A 25,592-nucleotide genomic window follows, 5' to 3' on the forward strand; every position below is an offset into this window, starting at 1 on the left:
ATGACTTTCGGTGTTCTGGAATCTTTTCTTGAGGAAGCCTCGCGAGAGGTGGTGCAGGCCCTCCAGATTTCTGTGGATAGGACCAGATAACTCCACAGATATGATACTCTGTTTGTCCTGTGTGATTTCCACAAGGGGGGCTGGCCGGCTTCTAAACAGACTTTAGCCAGGTGGCTCCGCTTGCCTATCCGCCATGCCTTCTTTGTGGTGGATCTTCCTGCCCCTGCAATGGTGACTGCTCATTCCACCCTGTCAGTGGGAACCTCTTGGGCAGCTAAATGTGGCACCTCTGCAGATCAACTTTGTGTTCCTCTGCACATATTTCTATCCGTTTCTATGCCTTTGACACCTTCACATTCTCAGATGCAGCTTTCGGACGAAGGGTTCTCAGTGCAGCTCAGGAGTGTCTCCTCCCATAGGGGACAGCACTAGGGAATCCCATTGTCCTCTCTTTGCACCCCTAGTGGAGAAAGAAGAAAGTAGGATTTTTGGTCTTACCTTGTTAAATCCTTTTCTTCAACTACAACTCCATGGTGGGGCACAAGGTGGCCACCCTAACGCACCTGGTTTGCAGGGGTTAGTTTCTGTGATACTGGTTCTCTATGCACCTGGTCTCTGTGTGTGTCTTTCTGAGTATGTGCAGTCTTCCTTTTCCCTTTCCTTCTCCTCTCTCCTTGCCATGGGTTTGCTAACTGAGCTAGCTGGCTGGGGGTGGGGTATAGGGGAGAGGGGCCTGGGTTGCTGGGTTTGGTGCTCAGGCTCTACTCTCCATGCTATACCCATTATCCTCCCTGTGCCTCCCATGGAGCCGAAGAAAAGGATTTAACAAGGTAAGACCATAAATCCTACTTTTGCAACTGCTCCACATTATGTTGAACTGTAAGGTGGGTGCATAAGAAGTACTATGCACAAATTACCAGGAGAAAAAAACAGAAATATGTTTTCCCACAAAAGTTGTTGTTGAAAGGGTGGAACAACTAGTAATTACTGGCTCCCATAGAAAGTTATTGAAGAAAGCAACCAGCTACGTTTCATTGCAATCTCGCCACCACCTATTAAGTTCAGAATCTGTGCAAACCTTCACTAACAGTGGAATGCACTAGCCAATCTGTCTCATAGGCCTAGATTTGTGGAATAACTGCATAGGGCCACACATGCTGCTGGTCCCCAGAGCAATCACATGAACTCACAATTGCTAAGTACGAGACTGTTACTAAAACAAGATGGACGTACATAATACAGTTGTTCAACTTGCCAACCTCTATACACAGATGCTTTGACTTTACCTGAATGTGATATTAGAGTTAGTGGATTTGCTATTGGGAGTAATATACGGAATTCGGTATGTGTTGGCATGTAAATAATGGCACAGGTGATTACTGCATATTTCCTCTTTGATTTACAGTCCAGCATCACTGATTGGGTTAAAACGCAGTGGAGGCAGATTAACGTGGAACAGATGGATGTTGAACTCAGGAGGTTTTCAAAGGCAAGTTCCACAGCTGTCCCTTTTATGAAATGCTGTACAAAAAAATATTGTTCTGCAGTGCGTTATGCACAAATGATTTAAGCACAAAATGATTATTCTGTATGATGGACGTATAGGCAACAATTTAGGGTTTATATGGTTTGAAACTTGGCTTTTATTTTCTATATTCACCAATACTGTATCTGTTCAAAATATTCTAGTTATATGTTACATTTTCATTTTTGTTTTAGATAAAGATAGTCATCCTTTTGTGTTTTTAACATAATGAGTATTTCTACAGCTGTATATCACATTAGCCTGAGCTGTTGGTGGTAGGAAAGGTGGGAGTTACAGTACTTAGGTATTTTTTAGGCAAATTAGTCCTACAGCACCAAGCCTGTAGCATCAAAACTATATGGTTGGCCAGCCAATAACAGATGCACATTTATTAGAAAGGGCTGACAAGGGAGCCTGTGTTATCATGTTTGGCAAGGTTTAACAGTTATTGACCAGCTCTGCCTGGTCTCTGACACTCCTTATGTGTAACCAAATTAGCCTAAAATCTGGTATTTAGCAGATTACAGCCCAGATTTATCAAGCCTTGGAGAGTGATAAATTGCACGGTGATAAAATACCAACCAACCAGCTCCTAACTGCTATGTTATAGGTTGTGTTTGAAAACTGACAGGAGCTGATTGGTTGGTACTTTATTACCGTGCAACAGAGCCGGCCCTAGGCATAGGCAAACTAGGCAATTGCCTAGGGCATTTGGTATGCTTAGGGGCATCAGCAGGTTATGCTGATTAAAATGATATGCGGCATGCCTATATTCTGTGTGTAACTGAGGCTGTATCTGCATACAAAATGCTACGTTGCAGTGTATTCCTGGAAATCACTGTAATGTAGCATTTCGTATGCAGATACAGCCGCAATCGCACACAGAATATAGGCATGCTGCATATCATTTTAATCAGCATAAGCTGTTTGTGCATCCTAGCCACATAGTAATGCAAATAAGATGCATTTTCATAAACAAAAGGCACGGCCCAACGTTAGCAGAGCTGCCAGCTGACTCGTGCCAGGCATGTCCTGCAGAACTAGCGGTGGTGCTAGGGGGCACCAGCCAAAATCTTGCCTAGGGCATCATATTGGTTAGGGCCGGCTCTGCCGTGCAATTTATCACTCTCTAAGTCTTGATAAATCTGGGCCTATGACAAATGGCCACCACATTCTTATGCAGTATAAGATACTTACAGTAGGTGCTTGATTTTTAGATCTGGCTGTACAGGGTGAGGGGTACCTGGCATAAATAAAGCACATGTGAAAAGTTCTTTTAACAATTTTGCTTCACACATTTGGAAGTAGATTCCAGCCAATCCAAATGAACTAAGTTTGAAAAGATGTTAGTCTGGAACGTCTCATCCCCTTCCTCCTGTATTCACGACAGAGCTATGAGGGGCATTTTTAAATACATCTTAATAGATGGTATGCATATTGTCATGGAAAAAAACCCTTATCTAGAATATTAGTCATCCCAAGCCTACTATAGAGATACATCCTACCTGTGTCTGTGCGTATGTCTGTGTAATATATATTTATTTTCATTCAACTATTTTATTTAGGAAATCTGGTCACTGGACAAGCAGGTCCGCTCCTGGGATGCGTATGCAGGCTTAGATATGACTGTGAAAAACATGATCACATCTTTGCGAGCTGTAACTGATCTACAGAACCCAGCTATTCGTGACCGGCACTGGCACCAGCTTATGATTGCCACCAAGGTAGGTAGTAAAGATTATGGGCCCTAGAGCTGGTGCCTGTTTCTATGTATATATCTGATTGAGAGTCACACACTATGCTTCTATTCAAGCACACGAGCAGTGTTTTTCTTCAGCGCATGTGTCAGAGTCGCATAGTGCATCTGTCCCAATTGTTAACATACGTAGACACGGGACAGGACAGATTTGGATGCAGGGTCTGTGGATTTCAGTGGGTGTTCCTGGGAGGAAACAGGGGTGTGGCTAAGCAGATAGGGGCGTATTGCAGGCTTGTTGCTATAAGCAACTGCTTCACACAGGAGGCAGCGAGACAGAAGTGCACTGTTGCAGGATGCCGTAAGTGGGCACCTCAGTATTAAAAAAAAAATCAGCTGAGGCATTTGCATAAGACGTGACTGCTGCAAGGCTATACATGTATTTATAGCGCAATTTATAAAGTTGTTTAGGAATATTCTTAAAGAATAACTTTATTAAGTAAGTATAAAATACATGAGTTTATTTTACTTCTAATGTGACATTACTACACAGCAAGAGTCCCGCTTGAGTGCTAAAGGTGGCTGTGTTCCCAACAGGCTGAGCAGGTATTAGTGCTCTTGCCACGTGATTAGCCATTTTCATAAACTGAAATGTTTGTGGGGGAGGGCCATGAGTTACACTGCTGCCTTTTTTGAGTCAAGCAAGCAATATTATGTGCTAATCTACCTCACCTTAGTTTGCGTTCCATAATAGAACATAAAGGGCACATATTGTTGTTTTTTTTGCTACTGTGCAATGCATGAAAAACTCTAAAAAAAATAAATAAAAAATCTTGGCATGCAAGCTACACAGTCATTCACTGGGGGCCATACTCAGATGGTACTGTATATCTGCCATAGGGCTGGCCCAAGTTCTGATGGTGGTGTATAAAGACGCACCTGGCGGTATTACAGCGTGTACGGACGTTAGCAGTGGGCACCGCAGTCCTTGCACATTCATACGCCCAGACATACAACAGGGAAGGACTTTGTAGCAGTATTTGCATAAAGTTGCAGACGGCGATTGCCAAAAGCCACGTCTGCGTCTACCTCTGGTTATTTTAATCTCTTTATTGAGAAAAGAAACAGCATTTAATATACAGTAACAGACATAATAAGGGTTTACCCCTCCATGGGTAACATATTTTCTCTGACGTCCTAGTGGATGCTGGGAACTCCGAAAGGACCATGGGGGGGTAGCGGCTCCGCAGGAGACTGGGCACAAAAGTAAAAGCTTTAGGACTACCTGGTGTGCACTGGCTCCTCCCCCTATGACCCTCCTCCAAGCCTCAGTTAGATTTTTGTGCCCGAACGAGAAGGGTGCATACTAGGTGGCTCTCCTGAGCTGCTTAGAGTAAAAGTTTAAATTAGGTTTTTTATTTTCAGTGAGTCCTGCTGGCAACAGGCTCACTGCACCGAGGGACTAAGGGGAGAAGAAGCGAACTCACCTGCGTGCAGAGTGGATTGGGCTTCTTAGGCTACTGGACATTAGCTCCAGAGGGACGATCACAGGCCCAGCCATGGATGGGTCCCAGAGCCGCGCCGCCGGCCCCCTTACAGAGCCAGAAGACAGAAGAGGTCCGGGAAATCGGCGGCAGAAGACGTCCTGTCTTCAATAAGGTAGCGCACAGCACCGCAGCTGTGCGCCATTGCTCTCAGCACACTTCACACTCCGGTCACTGAGGGTGCAGGGCGCTGGGGGGGGGGCGCCCTGAGACGCAATAAAAACACCTTAGATGGCTAAAAATACATCACATATAGCTCCTGGGCTATATGGATGCATTTAACCCCTGCCAGTTTTTCCTTAAAAAAGCGGGAGAAAGGCCGCCGAGAAGGGGGCGGAGCCTATCTCCTCAGCACACAAGCGCCATTTTCCCTCACCGCTCCGCTGGAAGGACGTCTCCCTGACTCTCCCCTGCAGTCCTGCACTACAGAAACAGGGTAAAACAAGAGAGGGGGGGCACTAATTTGGCAGATTAATAAATACAGCAGCTATATAAGGGAAAAACACTTATATAAGGTTATCCCTGTATATATATAGCGCTCTGGTGTGTGCTGGCAAACTCTCCCTCTGTCTCCCCAAAGGGCTAGTGGGGTCCTGTCCTCTATCAGAGCATTCCCTGTGTGTGTGCTGTGTGTCGGTACGTTGTGTCGACATGTATGAGGAGGAAAATGGTATGGAGGCGGAGCAATTGCCTGTAATAGTGATGTCACCCCCTAGGGAGTCGACACCTGACTGGATGGTCTTATGGAAGGAATTACGTGATAGCGTCAGCACTTTACAAAAGACTGTTGACGACATGAGACAGCCGGAAAAACAGTTAATACCTGCCCAGGCGTCTCAAACACCGTCAGGGGCTCTAAAGCGCCCGTTACCTCAGATGGTCGACACAGACCCAGACACGGACACTGACTCCAGTGTCGACGGTGAGGAAACAAACGTATTTTCCAGTAGGGCCACACGTTACATGATCACGGCAATGAAGGAGGTTTTGAACATTTCTGATACTACAAGTACCACAAAAAAGGGTATTATGTGGGGTGTGAAAAAACTACCCGTAGTTTTTCCTGAATCAGATGAATTAAATGAGGTGTGTGATGAAGCGTGGGTTTCCCCCGATAAAAAACTGCTAATTTCTAAAAAATTATTGGCATTATACCCTTTTCCGCCAGAGGTTAGGGCGCGTTGGGAAACACCCCCTAGGGTAGATAAGGCGCTCACACGCTTATCAAAACAAGTGGCGTTACCGTCTCCGGATACGGCCGCCCTCAAGGAGCCAGCTGATAGGAAGCTGGAAAATATCCTAAAAAGTATATACACACATACTGGTGTTATACTGAGACCAGCAATCGCCTCAGCCTGGATGTGCAGTGCTGGGGTGGCTTGGTCGGATTCCCTGACTGAAAATATTGATACCCTGGACAGGGACAGTATATTATTGACTATAGAGCATTTAAAGGATGCATTTCTATATATGCGAGATGCACAGAGGGATATTTGCACTCTGGCATCAAGAGTAAGTGCGCTGTCCATTTCTGCCAGAAGAGGGTTATGGACGCGACAGTGGTCAGGTGATGCGGATTCCAAACGGCATATGGAAGTATTGCCGTATAAAGGGGAGGAGTTATTTGGGGTCGGTCTATCGGACCTGGTGGCCACGGCAACGGCTGGGAAATCCACCTTTTTACCCCAGGTCACCTCTCAGCAGAAAAAGACACCGTCTTTTCAGGCTCAGTCCTTTCGTCCCCATAAGGGCAAGCGGGCAAAAGGCCACTCATATCTGCCCCGGGGCAGAGGAAGGGGAAAAAGACTGCACCATGCAGCCTCTTCCCAGGAGCAGAAGCCCTCCCCCGCTTCTGCCAAGTCCTCAGCATGACGCTGGGGCCTTACAAGCGGACTCAGGTACGGTGGGGGGTCGTCTCAAGAATTTCAGCGCGCAGTGGGCTCACTCGCAAGTGGACCCCTGGATCCTGCAGGTAGTATCTCAGGGGTACAAATTGGAATTCGAGACGTCTCCCCCTCGCCGGTTCCTGAAGTCTGCTTTACCAACGTCTCCCTCCGACAGGGAGGCGGTATTGGAAGCCATTCACAAGCTGTATTCCCAGCAGGTGATAATCAAGGTACCCCTCCTACAACAGGGAAAGGGGTATTATTCCACGCTGTTTGTGGTACCGAAGCCGGACGGCTCGGTGAGACCTATTTTAAATCTGAAATCCTTGAACACTTACATACAAAGGTTCAAATTCAAGATGGAGTCACTCAGAGCAGTGATAGCGAACCTGGAAGAAGGGGACTATATGGTGTCTCTGGACATCAAGGATGCTTACCTCCATGTCCCAATTTGCCCTTCTCACCAAGGGTACCTCAGGTTTGTGGTACAGAACTGTCACTATCAGTTTCAGACGCTGCCGTTTGGCTTGTCCACGGCACCCCGGGTCTTTACCAAGGTAATGGCCGAAATGATGATTCTTCTTCGAAGAAAAGGCGTCTTAATTATCCCTTACTTGGACGATCTCCTGATAAGGGCAAGGTCCAGGGAACAGTTAGAGGTCGGAGTAGCACTATCTCAAGTAGTACTACGACAGCACGGGTGGATTCTAAATATTCCAAAATCGCAGCTGATTCCGACGACACGTCTGCTGTTCCTAGGGATGATTCTGGACACAGTCCAGAAAAAGGTGTTTCTCCCGGAGGAGAAAGCCAGGGAGTTATCCGAGCTAGTCAGGAACCTCCTAAAACCAGGCCAAGTGTCAGTGCATCAATGCACAAGGGTCCTGGGAAAAATGGTGGCTTCTTACGAAGCGATTCCATTCGGCAGATTCCACGCAAGAACTTTTCAGTGGGATCTGCTGGACAAATGGTCCGGATCGCATCTTCAGATGCATCAGCGGATAACCCTGTCTCCAAGGACAAGGGTGTCTCTCCTGTGGTGGTTGCAGAGTGCTCATCTTCTAGAGGGCCGCAGATTCGGCATTCAGGACTGGGTCCTGGTGACCACGGATGCCAGCCTGAGAGGCTGGGGAGCAGTCACACAGGGAAAAAATTTCCAGGGCTTGTGGTCAAGTATGGAAACGTCATTTCACATAAATATCCTGGAACTAAGGGCCATTTACAATGCCCTAAGTCAAGCAAGGCCTCTGCTTCAGGGTTAGCCGGTGTTGATCCAGTCGGACAACATCACGGCAGTCGCCCACGTAAACAGACAGGGCGGCACAAGAAGCAGGAGGGCAATGGCAGAAGTTGCAAGGATTCTTCGCTGGGCGGAAAATCATGTGATAGCACTGTCAGCAGTGTTCATTCCGGGAGTGGACAACTGGGAAGCAGACTTCCTCAGCAGACACGACCTCCACCCGGGGGAGTGGGGACTTCACCCAGAAGTCTTCCACATGATTGTGAACCGTTGGGAAAAACCAAAGGTGGACATGATGGCGTCCCGCCTCAACAAAAAACTAGACAGATATTGCGCCAGGTCAAGGGACCCTCAGGCAATAGCTGTGGACGCTCTGGTAACACCGTGGGTGTACCAGTCAGTGTATGTGTTCCCTCCTCTGCCTCTCATACCCAAGGTACTGAGAATCATAAGAAGGAGAGGAGTAAGGACTATACTCGTGGCTCCGGATTGGCCAAGAAGGACTTGGTACCCGGAACTTCAAGAGATGCTCACGGAGGACCCGTGGCCTCTACCTCTAAGAAAGGACCTGCTCCAGCAGGGACCCTGTCTGTTCCAAGACTTACCGCGGCTGCGTTTGACGGCATGGCGGTTGAACGCCGGATTTTGAAGGAAAAAGGCATTCCGGATGAAGTCATCCCTACCCTGATCAAAGCCAGGAAGGATGTAACCGTGCAACATTATCACCGTATTTGGCGTAAATATGTTGCGTGGTGTGAGGCCAGGAAGGCCCCTACAGAGGAATTTCAACTGGGTCGTTTCCTGCATTTCCTGCAAACGGGACTGTCTATGGGCCTAAAATTAGGGTTCATTAAGGTTCAAATTTCGGCCCTGTCGATTTTCTTCCAGAAAGAACTGGCTTCAGTTCCTGAAGTTCAGACGTTTGTCAAGGCGGTACTGCATATACAGCCTCCTTTTGTGCCTCCAGTGGCACCTTGGGATCTCAATGTAGTTTTGGGGTTCCTAAAATCACATTGGTTTGAACCACTCACCACTGTGGACTTAAAATATCTCACATGGAAAGTGGTAATGCTGTTAGCCCTGGCTTCAGCCAGGCGTGTCTCAGAATTGGCGGCTTTATCCTATAAAAGCCCTTACCTAATTTTTCATGCGGACAGGGCAGAATTGAGGACTCGTCCTCAATTTCTCCCTAAGGTGGTTTCAGCGTTTCACTTAAACCAGCCTATTGTGGTACCTGCGGCTACTGGGGACTTGGAGGACTCCAAGTTGCTGGACGTGGTCAGGGCCCTGAAAATATATGTTTCTAGGACGGCTGGAGTCAGAAAATCTGACTCGCTGTTTATCCTGTATGCACCCAACAAGCTGGGTGCTCCTGCTTCTAAGCAGACTATTGCTCGTTGGATTTGTAGTACAATTCAGCTTGCACATTCTGTGGCAGGCCTGCCACAGCCAAAATCTGTAAAAGCCCATTCCACAAGGAAAGTGGGCTCATCTTGGGCGGCTGCCCGAGGGGTCTCGGCTTTACAGCTTTGCCGAGCAGCTACTTGGTCAGGGGCAAACACGTTTGCTAAATTCTACAAATTTGATACCCTGGCTGAGGAGGACCTGGAGTTCTCTCATTCGGTGCTGCAGAGTCATCCGCACTCTCCCGCCCGTTTGGGAGCTTTGGTATAATTTCCATGGTCCTTTTGGAGTTCCCAGCATCCACTAGGACGTCAGAGAAAATAAGAATTTACTTACCGATAATTCTATTTCTCGTAGTCCGTAGTGGATGCTGGGCGCCCATCCCAAGTGTGGATTGTCTGCAATACTTGCACATAGTTATTGTTACAAAAATCGTGTTATTTTTGTTGTGAGCCATCTTTTCAGAGGCTCCTCTGTTATCATGCTGTTAACTGGGTTCAGATCACAGGTTGTACGGTGTGATTGGTGTGGCTGGTATGAGTCTTACCCGGGATTCAAAATCCTTCCTTATTGTGTACGCTCGTCCGGGCACAGTATCCTAACTGAGGCTTGGAGGAGGGTCATAGGGGGAGGAGCCAGTGCACACCAGGTAGTCCTAAAGCTTTTACTTTTGTGCCCAGTCTCCTGCGGAGCCGCTACCCCCCCATGGTCCTTTCGGAGTTCCCAGCATCCACTATGGACTACGAGAAATAGAATTATCGGTAAGTAAATTCTTATTTTGTCTAATAATGGTAGAGATTGTGGACGGTAAATGTAAGACAAGAAAGTAAAACGCTGATCAACATGCAGAGTAGTAGGTGTAAGAGATAGGAGTGTCCTGTGATAAGAGACACCACCATAGACCAAAATAGGGTGAACTGGGACATAGCCCCTTAGTTTTTCCTTAAACTGCAATATGTGCAAAACACTCTAGCTTGAAAACTACTCTATTATCATAAAGCTACTTGTGTGCGCACTAAGTGATCTAGATCCCTGTGTGTGAGCAATTCCTAAGGGTACTGCAGGGATGGACAACTCCCCGCTTCCTACATAACCAAATAGCGCTGGGTGTTATACTCTCAGATACATTGCTACTGAAGCTCCTAGATTTCAATGACTGATTCCTGAATTACAGTATGTATCACTTTATCAGCCCACCGCTACTGATACATAACATGATTCCCTGAATGACTTTATTTCACTATTATTTTCTAAATGATTACCATTAAGGAACAATTTTTTGTGTGAAGAGAATCACTAGACTTAGAGGTGTGTTGATTAACAAAAGCCCCTTTTTCTGTGTTTTTCAATTTACCATCATGGTAACATAGCAGAACTCAGAGATTTCTCTGCTGCTTACATCCACCCCCATATATCTCTTAGGGGACAGTGGATTGCTGCAATTTAGTAAGTTTCAAAAAGCTATACTTTTCATGGCAGGGTAACACCATATTAAGGTGGTGTTACCCTATAGCTGTTTATGTGGCACTTAACCGGGGAGGCTTTGCAAGATCTCCTCTGCGTAAAATTCAACCCCCATACATGGCCAGTGAGGAGGAGACCCACGCATAACGTGTTTTCCAAAGAGAGCCACGGATTGCTAAATAGCCGGTCAAGTAAAATCTGTATTGCCACAAAAAGCATCAGTACAGATTGTAGTTAGCCTGGGGTCTCCATATACAGACCACTTAGATGTTTGATCATTTGAGTGTTCCCATATGCAATATGTGATTTTGCCAAGAATTCAGTATCTGATTCGTTCTAGTGTAATATGAGAATAGTTTGGTGTTTGCATTACTGTTCCCCAGTGTACAGTCCATTGTGTTAGCCACACATTCAAGTAGCAATTGCATTATTTTCAGGGGCGGATTGGCCCACCAGGACACCATGATACATTCCGATGGGCTGGTCCCATATCCCCCCTCAGCCAGGCCGATTCACACTCAGGCTGGGCTGGCTCACACTGCTTCCAGTACTTGTGGTTCATTGGAATGCAATCCGGAAGTTAGGCTAGCGGGCACTTCCAGGTGCCGCTAGCGTGAAAAGTGGTGATGCTGTTCTACCAATGGGGAACCTTGAGAAAGTTAACCAGCCCAGCAGCATCCTCTCCCTGACCCCGGCCAAAGGTCTTTTCAACGAGCCCGGCCCGGGAGCAGCAGCAAAGCGATGGTCGGAGCCGGGTTTACTACATCCGCTGCCACCCCATCTCCCGCACTCTCACTGAACTGTCCAGAGCGGCGACTGAGCACTGAAGGGGACCCGGCAGAGAGGTTATCTTTAATTACATTATTTGCATTATCATGTTAGTGTAAGGGATAGGGCGTCCCCGGTCACAGTGTATGGTTTGGGGACTGGACAGGAGCAGGATGTATCTTGTTCTCAGGATGCCATCTGATCAGGCTGCACTCACAGCCAGCCCTGGGACAATCTCTAATGCAACGTCCTTCAGCCCTATAGCTGCCCAATGTCTGTCCATGATGATGGGCCTAGTTATGCGGTGTCTACGTAAGTAATGCAGTGGCTACGTATGTAATGTGGTGGCTATGTACAGTAGGGCAAAAAAGTATTTGAACAGCCACCGATTGTGCAAGTTGACCCACTTAAAAAGATGAGAGAGGTCTGTAATTTCCATCATAGGTACACTTCAACTGTGAGAGACAGAATCTGAAGGGGAAAAAAACAGGAAATCACATTGTATGATTTTTAAACATATTACTTGTATGTTCTTGGGGAAAATAAATATTTGGACACCTGCCAAGCAGCAAGATTTCTGGCTCTCACAGACCTGTTACTTCTTCTTTAAGAAGCACTTCTATCCTCCACTCGTTACCTGTATTAATGGCACCTGTTTGAACTGGTTATCTGTATAAAAGACACCTGTACACACCCTCAAACAGTCAGACTGCTACCTCTCCACCATGGCCAAGACCAGAGAGCTGTCTAAAGACACCAGGGACAAAATTGTAGAGTTGCACAAGGCTGGAATGAGCTACTCGACAATAGGCAAGCAGCTTGGTGAGAAGAGATCAACTGTTGGCGCAATTATTAAAAAATGGAAGAAATACAACATCACTGACAATCTCCCTCGACCTTGGGCTCCATGCAAGATCTCACCTCATGGGGTATAAATGATCTTGAGAATGGTGAGGAATCAGCCCAGAACTACACGGGGGGACCTGGTCAATGACCTCAAGAGAGCTGGGACCACAGTCACAAAGGTTACCATTAGTAACACACTACGTCGTCATGGATTGAATCCTGCAGCGCCCGAAAGGTCCCCCTGCTTAAGCCAGCACATGTCCAGGCCCATCTAAAGTTTGCCAGTGACCATCTGGATGATCCAGAGGAGGATTGGGAGAATGTAATGTGGTCAGATGAGAGCAAAATCGAAATTTTTGGTATAAACTCCACTCGCCGTGTTTGGAGGGAGAAGAATGGCATCCCAAGAACACCATACCCACTGTGAAGCATGGGGGTGGAAACATCATGCTTTGGGGCTGCTTTTCTGCAAAACACTGATCCGTATTAAGGAGAGGATGAATGGGGCCATGTATCGTGAGATTTTGGGCAAAAACCTCCTTCCCTCAGTAAGAGCATTGAAGATGGAACGTGGCTGGGTCTTCCAGCATGACAATGACCCCAAACACACTGCCCGGGCAACTAAGGAGTGGCTTCGTAAGAAGCATTTCAAGGTCCTGGAGTCCTGCAGACCTCAACCCAATAGAAAATCTGTGGAGGGAGTTGAAAGTCCGTGTTGCCCCGGCGACAGCCCCAAAACATGACAGATATAGAGAAGATCTGCATAGATGAGTGGGCCAAAATACCTGCTACAGTGTTTGCAAACCTGGTCAAGAACTACAGGAAACGTCAGACCTCTGTATTTGCCAACCGAGGCTATATTACAAAGTATTGAGTTAAACTTTTTGATTGTCCAAATTTTTATTTTCCTCAAGAATATACAAATAAATTTTTAAAAATCATACAATGTGATTTCCTGTTTTTTTGTTTGTTTTTTTTCTTCCAGATTCTGTCTCACACAGTTAGAGTGTACCTATGATGGAAATTACAGACCTCTCTCATCTTTTTAAGTGGGTCAACTTGCACAATCCGTGGCTGTCCAAATACTTTTTTGCCCCACTGTATATAATGTGGTGTTAGTCATACAGGTGGTCATTCCGAGTTGATTGCTAGCTGCATTCGTTTGCTGTGCAGCGATGAGGCAGAAAAACTGCACTTCTGCGCATGCGGCGCAATGCGCACGCACAATGTACTATTACAGCGAACGATGTAGTTTCACACAAGGTCTAGCGATCCTTTACAGTCACACTGCTGGCCGCAGAGTGATTGACATGAAGTGGGCGTTTCTGGGTGTCAACTGACCGTTTTTCAGGGAGTGTTCGAAAAAACGCAGGCGTGCCAGGAAAAGCACAGGTGTGGCTGTGTGAACGCAGGGCGTGTTTGTGATGTCAAAACAGGAACTGAACAGTCTGAAGTCATCTCAAGCGCTGAGTAGGTCAGGAAGCTACTCTGAAACTGCACAAAAAAACTTTGTAGCCGCTCTGCGATCCTTTTGTTCGCACTTCTGCTAAGCTAAAATACACTCCCAGTGGAAGGCGGCATAGCATTTGCATGGCTGCTAAAAACAGCTAGCGAGTGATCAACTCGGAATGACCACCATAATGCGGTGCTATACGTGTAGTGCGGTGCTATACCTGTAATGTTGTGCTATTCGTGTTATGTGGTGCTATTTGTGTAATGCAGTGCTATACGTGTAGTGCTATTCATGTAATGCGGTGCTATACGTGTAATGTAGTGCTATTTGTATAATGTGGTACTATTCATTTAATAATGTGGTGGCTATGTATGTAATATGGTGGCTATGTATGAAATCAGGGGCGGATTGGCCACTGGAACAGATTCTGCTGCACTGGTCCCCTGTGCCTGTGTGTCACAAGTGTGTGCTCCCTCCCTGTACTGTGCTGTATGTAGTGTGTGCTCCCTCCCTGTACTGTGCTGTATGTAGTGTGTGCTCCCTCCCTGTACTGTGCAGTATGTAGTGTGTGCTCCCTCCCTGTACTGTGCTGTATGTAGTGTGTGCTCCCTCCCTGTACTATGCTGTACGTAGTGTGTGCTCCCTCCCTGTACTGTGCTGTACGTAGTGTGTGCTCCCTCCCTGTACTGTGCTGTATGTAGTGTGTGCTCCCTCCCTGTACTGTGCTGTATGTAGTGTGTGCTCCCCCTCCCTGTACTGTGCTGTATGTAGTGTGTGCTCCCTCCCTGTCCTGTGCTGTATGTAGTGTGTGCTCCCTCCTTGTACTGTGCTGTATGTAGTGTGTGCTCCTTCCCTGTACTGTACTGTATGTAGTGTGTGCTCCCTCCCTGTACTGTGCTGTATGTAGTGTATGCTCCCGCCCTGTACTGTGCTGTATGTAGTGTGTGCTCCCTCCCTGTACTGTGCTGTATGTAGTGTGTGCTCCCTCCCTGTACTGTGCTGTGTGTAGTGTGTGCTCCCTCCCTGTACTGTGCTGTATGTAGTGTGTGCTCCCTCCCTGTACTGTGCTGTATTTAGTGTGTGCTCCCTCCCTGTACTGTGCTGTATGTAGTGTGTGCTCCCTCCCTGTACAGTGCTGTATGTAGTGTGTGCTTCATACCTGTACTGTGCTGTATGTAGTGTGTGCTCCCTCCCTGTACTGTGCTGTATGTAGTGTATGCTCCCGTACCTGTACTGTGCTGTATGTAGTGTGTGCTCCCTCCCTGTACTGTGCTGTATTTAGTGTGTGCTCCCTCCCTGTACTGTGCTGTATGTAATGTGTGCTCCCCCTCCCTGTACTGTGCTGTATTTAGTGTGTGCTCCCTCCCTGTCCTGTGCTGTATGTAGTGTGTGCTCCCTCCCTGTACTGTGCTGTATGTAGTGTGTGCTCCCTCCCTGTACTGTGCTGTATGTAGTGTATGCTCCCGTGCCTGTACTGTGCTGTATGTAGTGTGTGCTCCCTCCCTGTACTGTGCTGTGTGTAGTGTGTGCTCCCTCCCTGTACTGTGCTGTATGTAGTGTGTGCTCCCTCCCTGTACTATGCTGTATGTAGTGTGTTCTTCCTCCCTGTACTGTGCTGTATTTAGTGTGTGCTCCCTTCCTGTACTGTGCTGTATGTAGTGTGTGCTCCCTCCCTGTACTGTGCTGTATGTAGTGTGTGCTCCCTCCCTGTACTGTGCTGTATGTAGTGTGTGCTCCCTCCCTGTACTGTATGTAGTGTGTGCTCCTTCCCTGTGCTGTATGTAGCGTGTGCTTCCTCCCTGTACTGTGCTGTATGTAGTGTATGCTCCCGCCCTGTACTGTGCTGTATGTAGTGTGTGCTCCCTCCCTGTACTGTGCTGTATGTAGTGTGTGCTCCCTCCCTGTACTGTGCTGTATGTAGTGTGTGCTCCCTCCCTGTACTGTGCTGTATTGAGTGTGTGCTCCCTCCATGTACTGTGCTGTATGTAGTGTGTGCTCCCTCCCTGTACTGTGCTGTATGTAGTGTTTGCTCCCTCCCTGTACTGTGCTGTATGTAATATGTGCTCCTCCTCCCTGTACTGTGCTGTATGTAGTGTGTGCTCCCTCCCTGTACTGTACTGTATGTAGTGTGTGCTCCCGCCCTGTACTGTGCTGTATGTAGTGTGTGCTCCCTACCTGTACTGTGCTGTATGTAGTGTGTGCTCCTTCCCTGTCCTGTGCTGTATGTAGTGTGTGCTCCCGCCCTGTACTGTGCTGTATGCAGTGTGTGCTCCCTCCCTGTACTGTGCTGTATGTAGTGTGTGCTCCCTCCCTGTACTGTGCTGTATGTAGTGTGTGCTCCCTCCCTGTACTGTGCTGTATGTAGTGTGTGCACCCTCCCTGTACTGTGCTGTATGTAGTGTGTGCTCCCGCCCTGTACTGTGCTGTATGTAGTGTGTGCTCCCGCCCTGTACTGTGCTGTATGTAGTGTGTGCTCCTCCTCCCTGTACTGTGCTGTATGTAGTGTGTGCTCCCTCCCTGTACTGTGCTGTATATAGTGTGCGCTCCCCCTCCCTGTACTGTGCTGTATGTAGTGTGTGCTCCCTCCCTGTACTGTGCTGTATGTAGTGTGTGCTCCCTCCCTGTACTGTGCTGTATGTAGTGTGTATTCCCTCCCTGTACTGTGCTGTATGTAGTGTGTGCCCCCCCCTGTACTGTGCTGTATGTAGTGTGTGCTCCCTCCCTGTACTGTGCTGTATGTAGTGTGTGCTCCCGCCCTGTACTGTGCTGTATGTAGTGTGTGCTCCTCCTCCCTGTACTGTGCTGTATGTAGTGTGTGCTCCCTCCCTGTACTGTGCTGTATGTAGTGTGCGCTCCTCCTCCCTGTACTGTGCTGTATGTAGTGTGTGCTCCCTCCCTGTACTGTGCTGTATTTAGTGTGTGCTCCCTCCCTGTACTGTGCTGTATGTAGTGTGTGCTCCCTCCCTGTACTGTGCTGTATTTAGTGTGTGCTCCCTCCCTGTACTGTGCTGTATGTAGTGTGTGCTCCCTCCCTGTACTGTGCTGTATGTAATGTGTGCTCCCCCTCCCTGTACTGTGCTGTATGCAGTGTGTGCTCCCTCCCTGTCCTGTGCTGTATGTAGTGTGTGCTCCCTCCCTGTACTGTGCTGTATGTAGTGTGTGCTCCTTCCCTGTCCTGTGCTGTATGTAGTGTGTGCTCCCTCCCTGTACTGTGCTGTATGTAGTGTGTGCTCCCGCCCTGTACTGTGCTGTATGTAGTGTGTGCTCTCTACCTGTACTGTGCTGTATGCAGTGTGTGCTCCCTCCCTGTACTGTGCTGTATGTAGTGTGTGCTCCCTCCCTGTACTGTGCTGTATGTAGTGTGTGCTCCCTCCCTGTACTGTGCTGTATGTAGTGTGTGCTCCCGCCCTGTACTGTGCTGTATGTAGTGTGTGCTCCCTCTCTGTACTGTGCTGTATGTAGTGTGTGCTCCCGCCCTGTACTGTGCTGTATGTAGTGTGTGCTCCTCCTCCCTGTACTGTGCTGTATGTAGTGTGTGCTCCCTCCCTGTACTGTGCTGTATATAGTGTGCGCTCCCCCTCCCTGTACTGTGCTGTATGTAGTGTGTGCTCCCTCCCTGTACTGTGCTGTATGTAGTGTATGCTCCCTCCCTGTACTGTGCGGTATGTAGTGTGTGCTCCCGCCCTGTACTGTGCTGTATGTAATGTGTGCTCCCTCCCTGTACTATGCTGTATGTAGTGTGTGCTCCCTCCCTGTACTGTGCTGTATGTAGTGTGAGCTCCCGCCCTGTACTGTGTTGTATGTAGTGTGTGCTCCCTCCCTGTACTGTGCTGTATGTAGTGTGTGCTCCCTCCCTGTACTGTGCTGTATGTAGTGTGTATTCCCTCCCTGTACTGTGCTGTATGTAGTGTGTGCCCCCCCTGTACTGTGCTGTATGTAGTGTGTGCTCCCTCCCTGTACTGTGCTGTATGTAGTGTGTGCTCCCGCCCTGTACTGTGCTGTATGTAGTGTGCGCTCCTCCTCCCTGTACTGTGCTGTATGTAGTGTGTGCTCCCTCCCTGTACTGTGCTGTATGTAGTGTGCGCTCCTCCTCCCTGTACTGTGCTGTATGTAGTGTGTGCTCCCTCCCTGTACTGTGCTGTATTTAGTGTGTGCTCCCTCCCTGTACTGTGCTGTATGTAGTGTGTGCTCCCTCCCTGTACTGTGCTGTATTTAGTGTGTGCTCCCTCCCTGTACTGTGCTGTATGTAGTGTGTGCTCCCTCCCTGTACTGTGCTGTATGTAATGTGTGCTCCCCCTACCTGTACTGTGCTGTATGCAGTGTGTGCTCCCTCCCTGTCCTGTGCTGTATGTAGTGTGTGCTCCCTCCCTGTACTGTGCTGTATGTAGTGTGTGCTTCATACCTGTACTGTGCTGTATGTAGTGTGTGCTCCCTCCCTGTACTGTGCTGTATGTAGTGTGTGCTCCCTCCCTGTACTGTGCTGTATTTAGTGTGTGCTGCCTCCCTGTACTGTGCTGTATGTAGTGTGTGCTCCCTCCCTGTACTGTGCTGTATTTAGTGTGTGCTCCCTCCCTGTACTGTGCTGTATGTAGTGTGTGCTCCCTCCCTGTACTGTGCTGTATGTAATGTGTGCTCCCCCTCCCTGTACTGTGCTGTATGCAGTGTGTGCTCCCTCCCTGTCCTGTGCTGTATGTAGTGTGTGCTCCCTCCCTGTACTGTGCTGTATGTAGTGTGTGCTCCTTCCCTGTCCTGTGCTGTATGTAGTGTGTGCTCCCGCCCTGTACTGTGCTGTATGCAGTGTGTGCTCCCTCCCTGTACTGTGCTGTATGTAGTGTGTGCTCCCTCCCTGTACTGTGCTGTATGTAGTGTGTGCTCCCTCCCTGTACTGTGCTGTATGTAGTGTGTGCTCCCTCTCTGTACTGTGCTGTATGTAGTGTGTGCTCCCGCCCTGTACTGTGCTGTATGTAGTGTGTGCTCCTCCTCCCTGTACTGTGCTGTATGTAGTGTGTGCTCCCTCCCTGTACTGTGCTGTATATAGTGTGCGCTCCCCCTCCCTGTACTGTGCTGTATGTAGTGTGTGCTCCTCCTCCCTGTACTGTGCTGTATGTAGTGTGTGCTCCCTCCCTGTACTGTGCTGTATGTAGTGTATGCTCCCTCCCTGTACTGTGCGGTATGTAGTGTGTGCTCCCGCCCTGTACTGTGCTGTATGTAATGTGTGCTCCCTCCCTGTACTATGCTGTATGTAGTGTGTGCTCCCTCCCTGTACTGTGCTGTATGTAGTGTGAGCTCCCGCCCTGTACTGTGTTGTATGTAGTGTGTGCTCCCTCCCTGTACTGTGCTGTATGTAGTGTGTGCTCCCTCCCTGTACTGTGCTGTATGTAGTGTGTATTCCCTCCCTGTACTGTGCTGTATGTAGTGTGTGCCCCCCCTGTACTGTGCTGTATGTAGTGTGTGCTCCCTCCCTGTACTGTGCTGTATGTAGTGTGTGCTCCCGCCCTGTACTGTGCTGTATGTAGTGTGCGCTCCTCCTCCCTGTACTGTGCTGTATGTAGTGTGTGCTCCCTCCCTGTACTGTGCTGTATGTAGTGTGCGCTCCTCCTCCCTGTACTGTGCTGTATGTAGTGTGTGCTCCCTCCCTGTACTGTGCTGTATTTAGTGTGTGCTCCCTCCCTGTACTGTGCTGTATGTAGTGTGTGCTCCCTCCCTGTACTGTGCTGTATTTAGTGTGTGCTCCCTCCCTGTACTGTGCTGTATGTAGTGTGTGCTCCCTCCCTGTACTGTGCTGTATGTAATGTGTGCTCCCCCTCCCTGTACTGTGCTGTATGTAGTGTGTGCTCCTTCCCTGTCCTGTGCTGTATGTAGTGTGTGCTCCCTCCCTGTACTGTGCTGTATGTAGTGTGTGCTCCCGCCCTGTACTGTGCTGTATGTAGTGTGTGCTTCATACCTGTACTGTGCTGTATGTAGTGTGTGCTCCCTCCCTGTACTGTGCTGTATGTAGTGTGTGCTCCCTCCCTGTACTGTGCTGTATTTAGTGTGTGCTGCCTCCCTGTACTGTGCTGTATGTAGTGTGTGCTCCCTCCCTGTACTGTGCTGTATTTAGTGTGTGCTCCCTCCCTGTACTGTGCTGTATGTAGTGTGTGCTCCCTCCCTGTACTGTGCTGTATGTAATGTGTGCTCCCCCTCCCTGTACTGTGCTGTATGCAGTGTGTGCTCCCTCCCTGTCCTGTGCTGTATGTAGTGTGTGCTCCCTCCCTGTACTGTGCTGTATGTAGTGTGTGCTCCTTCCCTGTCCTGTGCTGTATGTAGTGTGTGCTCCCGCCCTGTACTGTGCTGTATGCAGTGTGTGCTCCCTCCCTGTACTGTGCTGTATGTAGTGTGTGCTCCCTCCCTGTACTGTGCTGTATGTAGTGTGTGCTCCCTCCCTGTACTGTGCTGTATGTAGTGTGTGCACCCTCCCTGTACTGTGCTGTATGTAGTGTGTGCTCCCGCCCTGTACTGTGCTGTATGTAGTGTGTGCTCCCGCCCTGTACTGTGCTGTATGTAGTGTGTGCTCCTCCTCCCTGTACTGTGCTGTATGTAGTGTGTGCTCCCTCCCTGTACTGTGCTGTATATAGTGTGCGCTCCCCCTCCCTGTACTGTGCTGTATGTAGTGTGTGCTCCCTCCCTGTACTGTGCTGTATGTAGTGTGTGCTCCCTCCCTGTACTGTGCTGTATGTAGTGTGTATTCCCTCCCTGTACTGTGCTGTATGTAGTGTGTGCCCCCCCCCCTGTACTGTGCTGTATGTAGTGTGTGCTCCCTCCCTGTACTGTGCTGTATGTAGTGTGTGCTCCCGCCCTGTACTGTGCTGTATGTAGTGTGTGCTCCTCCTCCCTGTACTGTGCTGTATGTAGTGTGTGCTCCCTCCCTGTACTGTGCTGTATGTAGTGTGCGCTCCTCCTCCCTGTACTGTGCTGTATGTAGTGTGTGCTCCCTCCCTGTACTGTGCTGTATTTAGTGTGTGCTCCCTCCCTGTACTGTGCTGTATGTAGTGTGTGCTCCCTCCCTGTACTGTGCTGTATTTAGTGTGTGCTCCCTCCCTGTACTGTGCTGTATGTAGTGTGTGCTCCCTCCCTGTACTGTGCTGTATGTAATGTGTGCTCCCCCTCCCTGTACTGTGCTGTATGCAGTGTGTGCTCCCTCCCTGTCCTGTGCTGTATGTAGTGTGTGCTCCCTCCCTGTACTGTGCTGTATGTAGTGTGTGCTCCTTCCCTGTCCTGTGCTGTATGTAGTGTGTGCTCCCTCCCTGTACTGTGCTGTATGTAGTGTGTGCTCCCGCCCTGTACTGTGCTGTATGTAGTGTGTGCTCCCTACCTGTACTGTGCTGTATGCAGTGTGTGCTCCCTCCCTGTACTGTGCTGTATGTAGTGTGTGCTCCCTCCCTGTACTGTGCTGTATGTAGTGTGTGCTCCCTCCCTGTACTGTGCTGTATGTAGTGTGTGCTCCCGCCCTGTACTGTGCTGTATGTAGTGTGTGCTCCCTCTCTGTACTGTGCTGTATGTAGTGTGTGCTCCCGCCCTGTACTGTGCTGTATGTAGTGTGTGCTCCTCCTCCCTGTACTGTGCTGTATGTAGTGTGTGCTCCCTCCCTGTACTGTGCTGTATGTAGTGTGCGCTCCCCCTCCCTGTACTGTGCTGTATGTAGTGTGTGCTCCTCCTCCCTGTACTGTGCTGTATGTAGTGTGTGCTCCCTCCCTGTACTGTGCTGTATGTAGTGTATGCTCCCTCCCTGTACTGTGCGGTATGTAGTGTGTGCTCCCGCCCTGTACTGTGCTGTATGTAATGTGTGCTCCCTCCCTGTACTATGCTGTATGTAGTGTGTGCTCCCTCCCTGTACTGTGCTGTATGTAGTGTGAGCTCCCGCCCTGTACTGTGTTGTATGTAGTGTGTGCTCCCTCCCTGTACTGTGCTGTATGTAGTGTGTGCTCCCTCTCTGTACTGTGCTGTATGTAGTGTGTATTCCCTCCCTGTACTGTGCTGTATGTAGTGTGTGCCCCCCCTGTACTGTGCTGTATGTAGTGTGTGCTCCCTCCCTGTACTGTGCTGTATGTAGTGTGTGCTCCCGCCCTGTACTGTGCTGTATGTAGTGTGCGCTCCTCCTCCCTGTACTGTGCTGTATGTAGTGTGTGCTCCCTCCCTGTACTGTGCTGTATGTAGTGTGCGCTCCTCCTCCCTGTACTGTGCTGTATGTAGTGTGTGCTCCCTCCCTGTACTGTGCTGTATTTAGTGTGTGCTCCCTCCCTGTACTGTGCTGTATGTAGTGTGTGCTCCCTCCCTGTACTGTGCTGTATGTAATGTGTGCTCCCCCTCCCTGTACTGTGCTGTATGTAGTGTGTGCTCCTTCCCTGTCCTGTGCTGTATGTAGTGTGTGCTCCCTCCCTGTACTGTGCTGTATGTAGTGTGTGCTCCCGCCCTGTACTGTGCTGTATGTAGTGTGTGCTCCCTACCTGTACTGTGCTGTATGCAGTGTGTGCTCCCTCCCTGTACTGTGCTGTATGTAGTGTGTGCTCCCTCCCTGTACTGTGCTGTATGTAGTGTGTGCTCCCTCCCTGTACTGTGCTGTATGTAGTGTGTGCTCCCTCCCTGTACTGTGCTGTATGTAGTGTGTGCTCCCGCCCTGTACTGTGCTGTATGTAGTGTGTGCTCCCTCTCTGTACTGTGCTGTATGTAGTGTGTGCTCCCGCCCTGTACTGTGCTGTATGTAGTGTGTGCTCCTCCTCCCTGTACTGTGCTGTATGTAGTGTGTGCTCCCTCCCTGTACTGTGCTGTATATAGTGTGCGCTCCCCCTCCCTGTACTGTGCTGTATGTAGTGTGTGCTCCTCCTCCCTGTACTGTGCTGTATGTAGTGTGTGCTCCCTCCCTGTACTGTGCTGTATGTAATGTGTGCTCCCCCTCCCTGTACTGTGCTGTATGCAGTGTGTGCTCCCTCCCTGTCCTGTGCTGTATTTAGTGTGTGCTCCCTCCCTGTACTGTGCTGTATGTAGTGTGTGCTCCTTCCCTGTCCTGTGCTGTATGTAGTGTGTGCTCCCTCCCTGTACTGTGCTGTATGTAGTGTGTGCTCCCTCCCTGTACTGTGCTGTATGTAGTGTATGCTCCCTCTCTGTACTGTGCTGTATTTAGTGTGTGCTCCCTCCCTGTACTGTGCTGTATGTAGTGTGTGCTCCCTCCCTGTACTGTGCTGTATTTAGTGTGTGCTCCCTCCCTGTACTGTGCTGTATGTAGTGTGTGCTCCCTCCCTGTACTGTGCTGTATGTAATGTGTGCTCCCCCTCCCTGTACTGTGCTGTATGCAGTGTGTGCTCCCTCCCTGTCCTGTGCTGTATGTAGTGTGTGCTCCCTCCCTGTACTGTGCTGTATGTAGTGTGTGCTCCTTCCCTGTCCTGTGCTGTATGTAGTGTGTGCTCCCTCCCTGTACTGTGCTGTATGTAGTGTGTGCTCCCGCCCTGTACTGTGCTGTATGTAGTGTGTGCTCCCTACCTGTACTGTGCTGTATGCAGTGTGTGCTCCCTCCCTGTACTGTGCTGTATGTAGTGTGTGCTCCCTCCCTGTACTGTGCTGTATGTAGTGTGTGCTCCCTCCCTGTACTGTGCTGTATGTAGTGTGTGCTCCCGCCCTGTACTGTGCTGTATGTAGTGTGTGCTCCCTCTCTGTACTGTGCTGTATGTAGTGTGTGCTCCCTCCCTGTACTGTGCTGTATGTAGTGTGTGCTCCCGCCCTGTACTGTGCTGTATGTAGTGTGTGCTCCCTCTCTGTACTGTGCTGTATGTAGTGTGTGCTCCCGCCCTGTACTGTGCTGTATGTAGTGTGTGCTCCCTCCCTGTACTATGCTGTATGTAGTGTGTATTCCCTCCCTGTACTGTGCTGTATGTAGTGTGTGCCCCCCCCTGTACTGTGCTGTATGCAGGCCCGGCGACAGGGGGGGTCAAAGGGGACACTCGTCCCGGGCCCCGTCATTGTGAGGGGCCCCAAGGTCCAGCGGCGGCAGCATGTAATCATAAATGTAAAATAATTATATAACTCACGGCATCTCGCAAGCTGCAGGCCGCCCGAGCCCTGTGGTCACGGTAGATGCTAGTATCAAGTGGGCTAAGGGACCTTTTCCATCTGGGGGAGGAGTTATGACACAAGGGGGAGGAGCTAGGCCCTGTGGTCACCCCTCAGTGCACTGCCCCTAGCCCCAAGTCAGCTGTCAGCCTGATCCAGTCCCCGGCCGTGCCACCACTAGTCACACAGCAGGACGCTGGTCCAGACCGCCCTCTCCTCTTCAAGTCCTCACCGCACTCCGCCCTGTGTCTCTGCTGTGTGTGAGGAGCCGGAGCGCCAAGCAGGAGCGGCACAGGACAGACTCGGACAGTACTGCAGGACTGCTGGCAGATTGTTCTGCCAGTCTGCCAGGACTGCTGGCCGTACTGCTGGCAGATTGTCACTCGGAGGAGCTGGTTAATTAGCGGCACCAGCGGTTGTGTGCTGCTGGTAAAGGATCTCTCCAACTCCAGCATGTTTGTGTATTTGGGTTTGGTTTGGGCTGGGCTGCGGGCAGGCACATATGGATGTATCTGCATGCATATTTATTGGCACATGCAGGGAGGGTTGTGTATGGGTCAGGGGGCAAGAGGGGGGGCCCGCAGAGATATCAGTGTAATGGGCCCCAAGATTTCTGTTGCCGGCCCTGGCTGTATGTAGTGTGTGCTCCCTCCCTGTACTGTGCTGTATGTAGTGTGTGCTCCCGCCCTGTACTGTGCTGTATGTAGTGTGTGCTCCTCCTCCCTGTACTGTGCTGTATGTAGTGTGTGCTCCCTCCCTGTTCTGTGCTGTATATAGTGTGCGCTCCCCCTCCCTGTACTGTGCTGTATGTAGTGTGTGCTCCTCCTCCCTGTACTGTGCTGTATGTAATGTGTGCTCCCTCCCTGTACTGTGCTGTATGTAGTGTATGCTCCCTCCCTGTACTGTGCTGTATGTAGTGTGTGCTCCCTCCCTGTACTGTGCTGTATGTAGTGTGTGCTCCCTCCGTGTACTGTGCTGTATGTAGTGTGTGCTCCCCCTCCCTGTACTGTGCTGTATGTAGTGCGTGCTTCTCCTCCCTGTACTGTGCTGTATGTAGTGTGTGCTCCCTCCCTGTACTGTGCTGTATGTAGTGTATGCTCCCTCCCTGTACTGTGCTGTATGTAGTGTGTGCTCCCTCCCTGTACTGTGCTGTATGTAGTGTATGCTCCCTCCCTGTACTGTGCGGTATGTAGTGTGTGCTCCTCCTCCCTGTACTTTGAAACGTATAAGGTTAAAAAGAGGGGTTTGTAGAATGAAAAATTAATAAAATCAGAAGTAGATTAAAGGCATGACAGCAGTGTCAGTAGATACTGAAAGTGGGCACATCAGTCCTTGTATATTCAGATGTACAGTTGTGCATCAGGGAAGGCTATTGTAGCAGCATATGCATAAATGGGGTTATTCCGAGTTGATCGCTCGCTGCCGATTTTCGCAGCGCTGCGATCAGGTAAAAACCGACAAAACTGCGCATGCATATGCACCGCAATGCGCACGTGCATCGTACGGGTACAAAGAGCATCGTTGTTGTGCAATGCTTTTAGCGACGAATCCATCCGCACAGCCGATCTCAAGGAGATTGACAGGAAGAGGGCGTTTGTGGGTGGCAACTGACCGTTTTCTGGGAGAGTTTGGGAAAACGCAGGCGTTTGCAGGGCAGGTATCTGACGTCAATTCCGGGACCTCCGT

At 49.5% G+C, this 25,592-nt stretch overlaps 1 protein-coding gene across 2 annotated transcripts in view; it reads left to right on the top strand.

Moving 5' to 3' along the window:
* The window catches only part of DNAH11 (dynein axonemal heavy chain 11), a 561,376-nt gene that overhangs the window by 192,172 nt on the left and 343,612 nt on the right, over positions 1-25,592 (top strand). For both annotated transcript variants that reach the window (XM_063921780.1, XM_063921778.1), the window contains 2 exons: positions 1,406-1,489; positions 3,091-3,249. In XM_063921780.1, the coding sequence (XP_063777850.1) occupies positions 1,406-1,489; positions 3,091-3,249 (243 nt within the window). The remainder of the gene's footprint in view (positions 1-1,405; positions 1,490-3,090; positions 3,250-25,592) is intronic.

Source organism: Pseudophryne corroboree, chromosome 5, assembly GCF_028390025.1.
Source record: "Pseudophryne corroboree isolate aPseCor3 chromosome 5, aPseCor3.hap2, whole genome shotgun sequence".
Taxonomy (NCBI): domain Eukaryota; kingdom Metazoa; phylum Chordata; class Amphibia; order Anura; family Myobatrachidae; genus Pseudophryne; species Pseudophryne corroboree.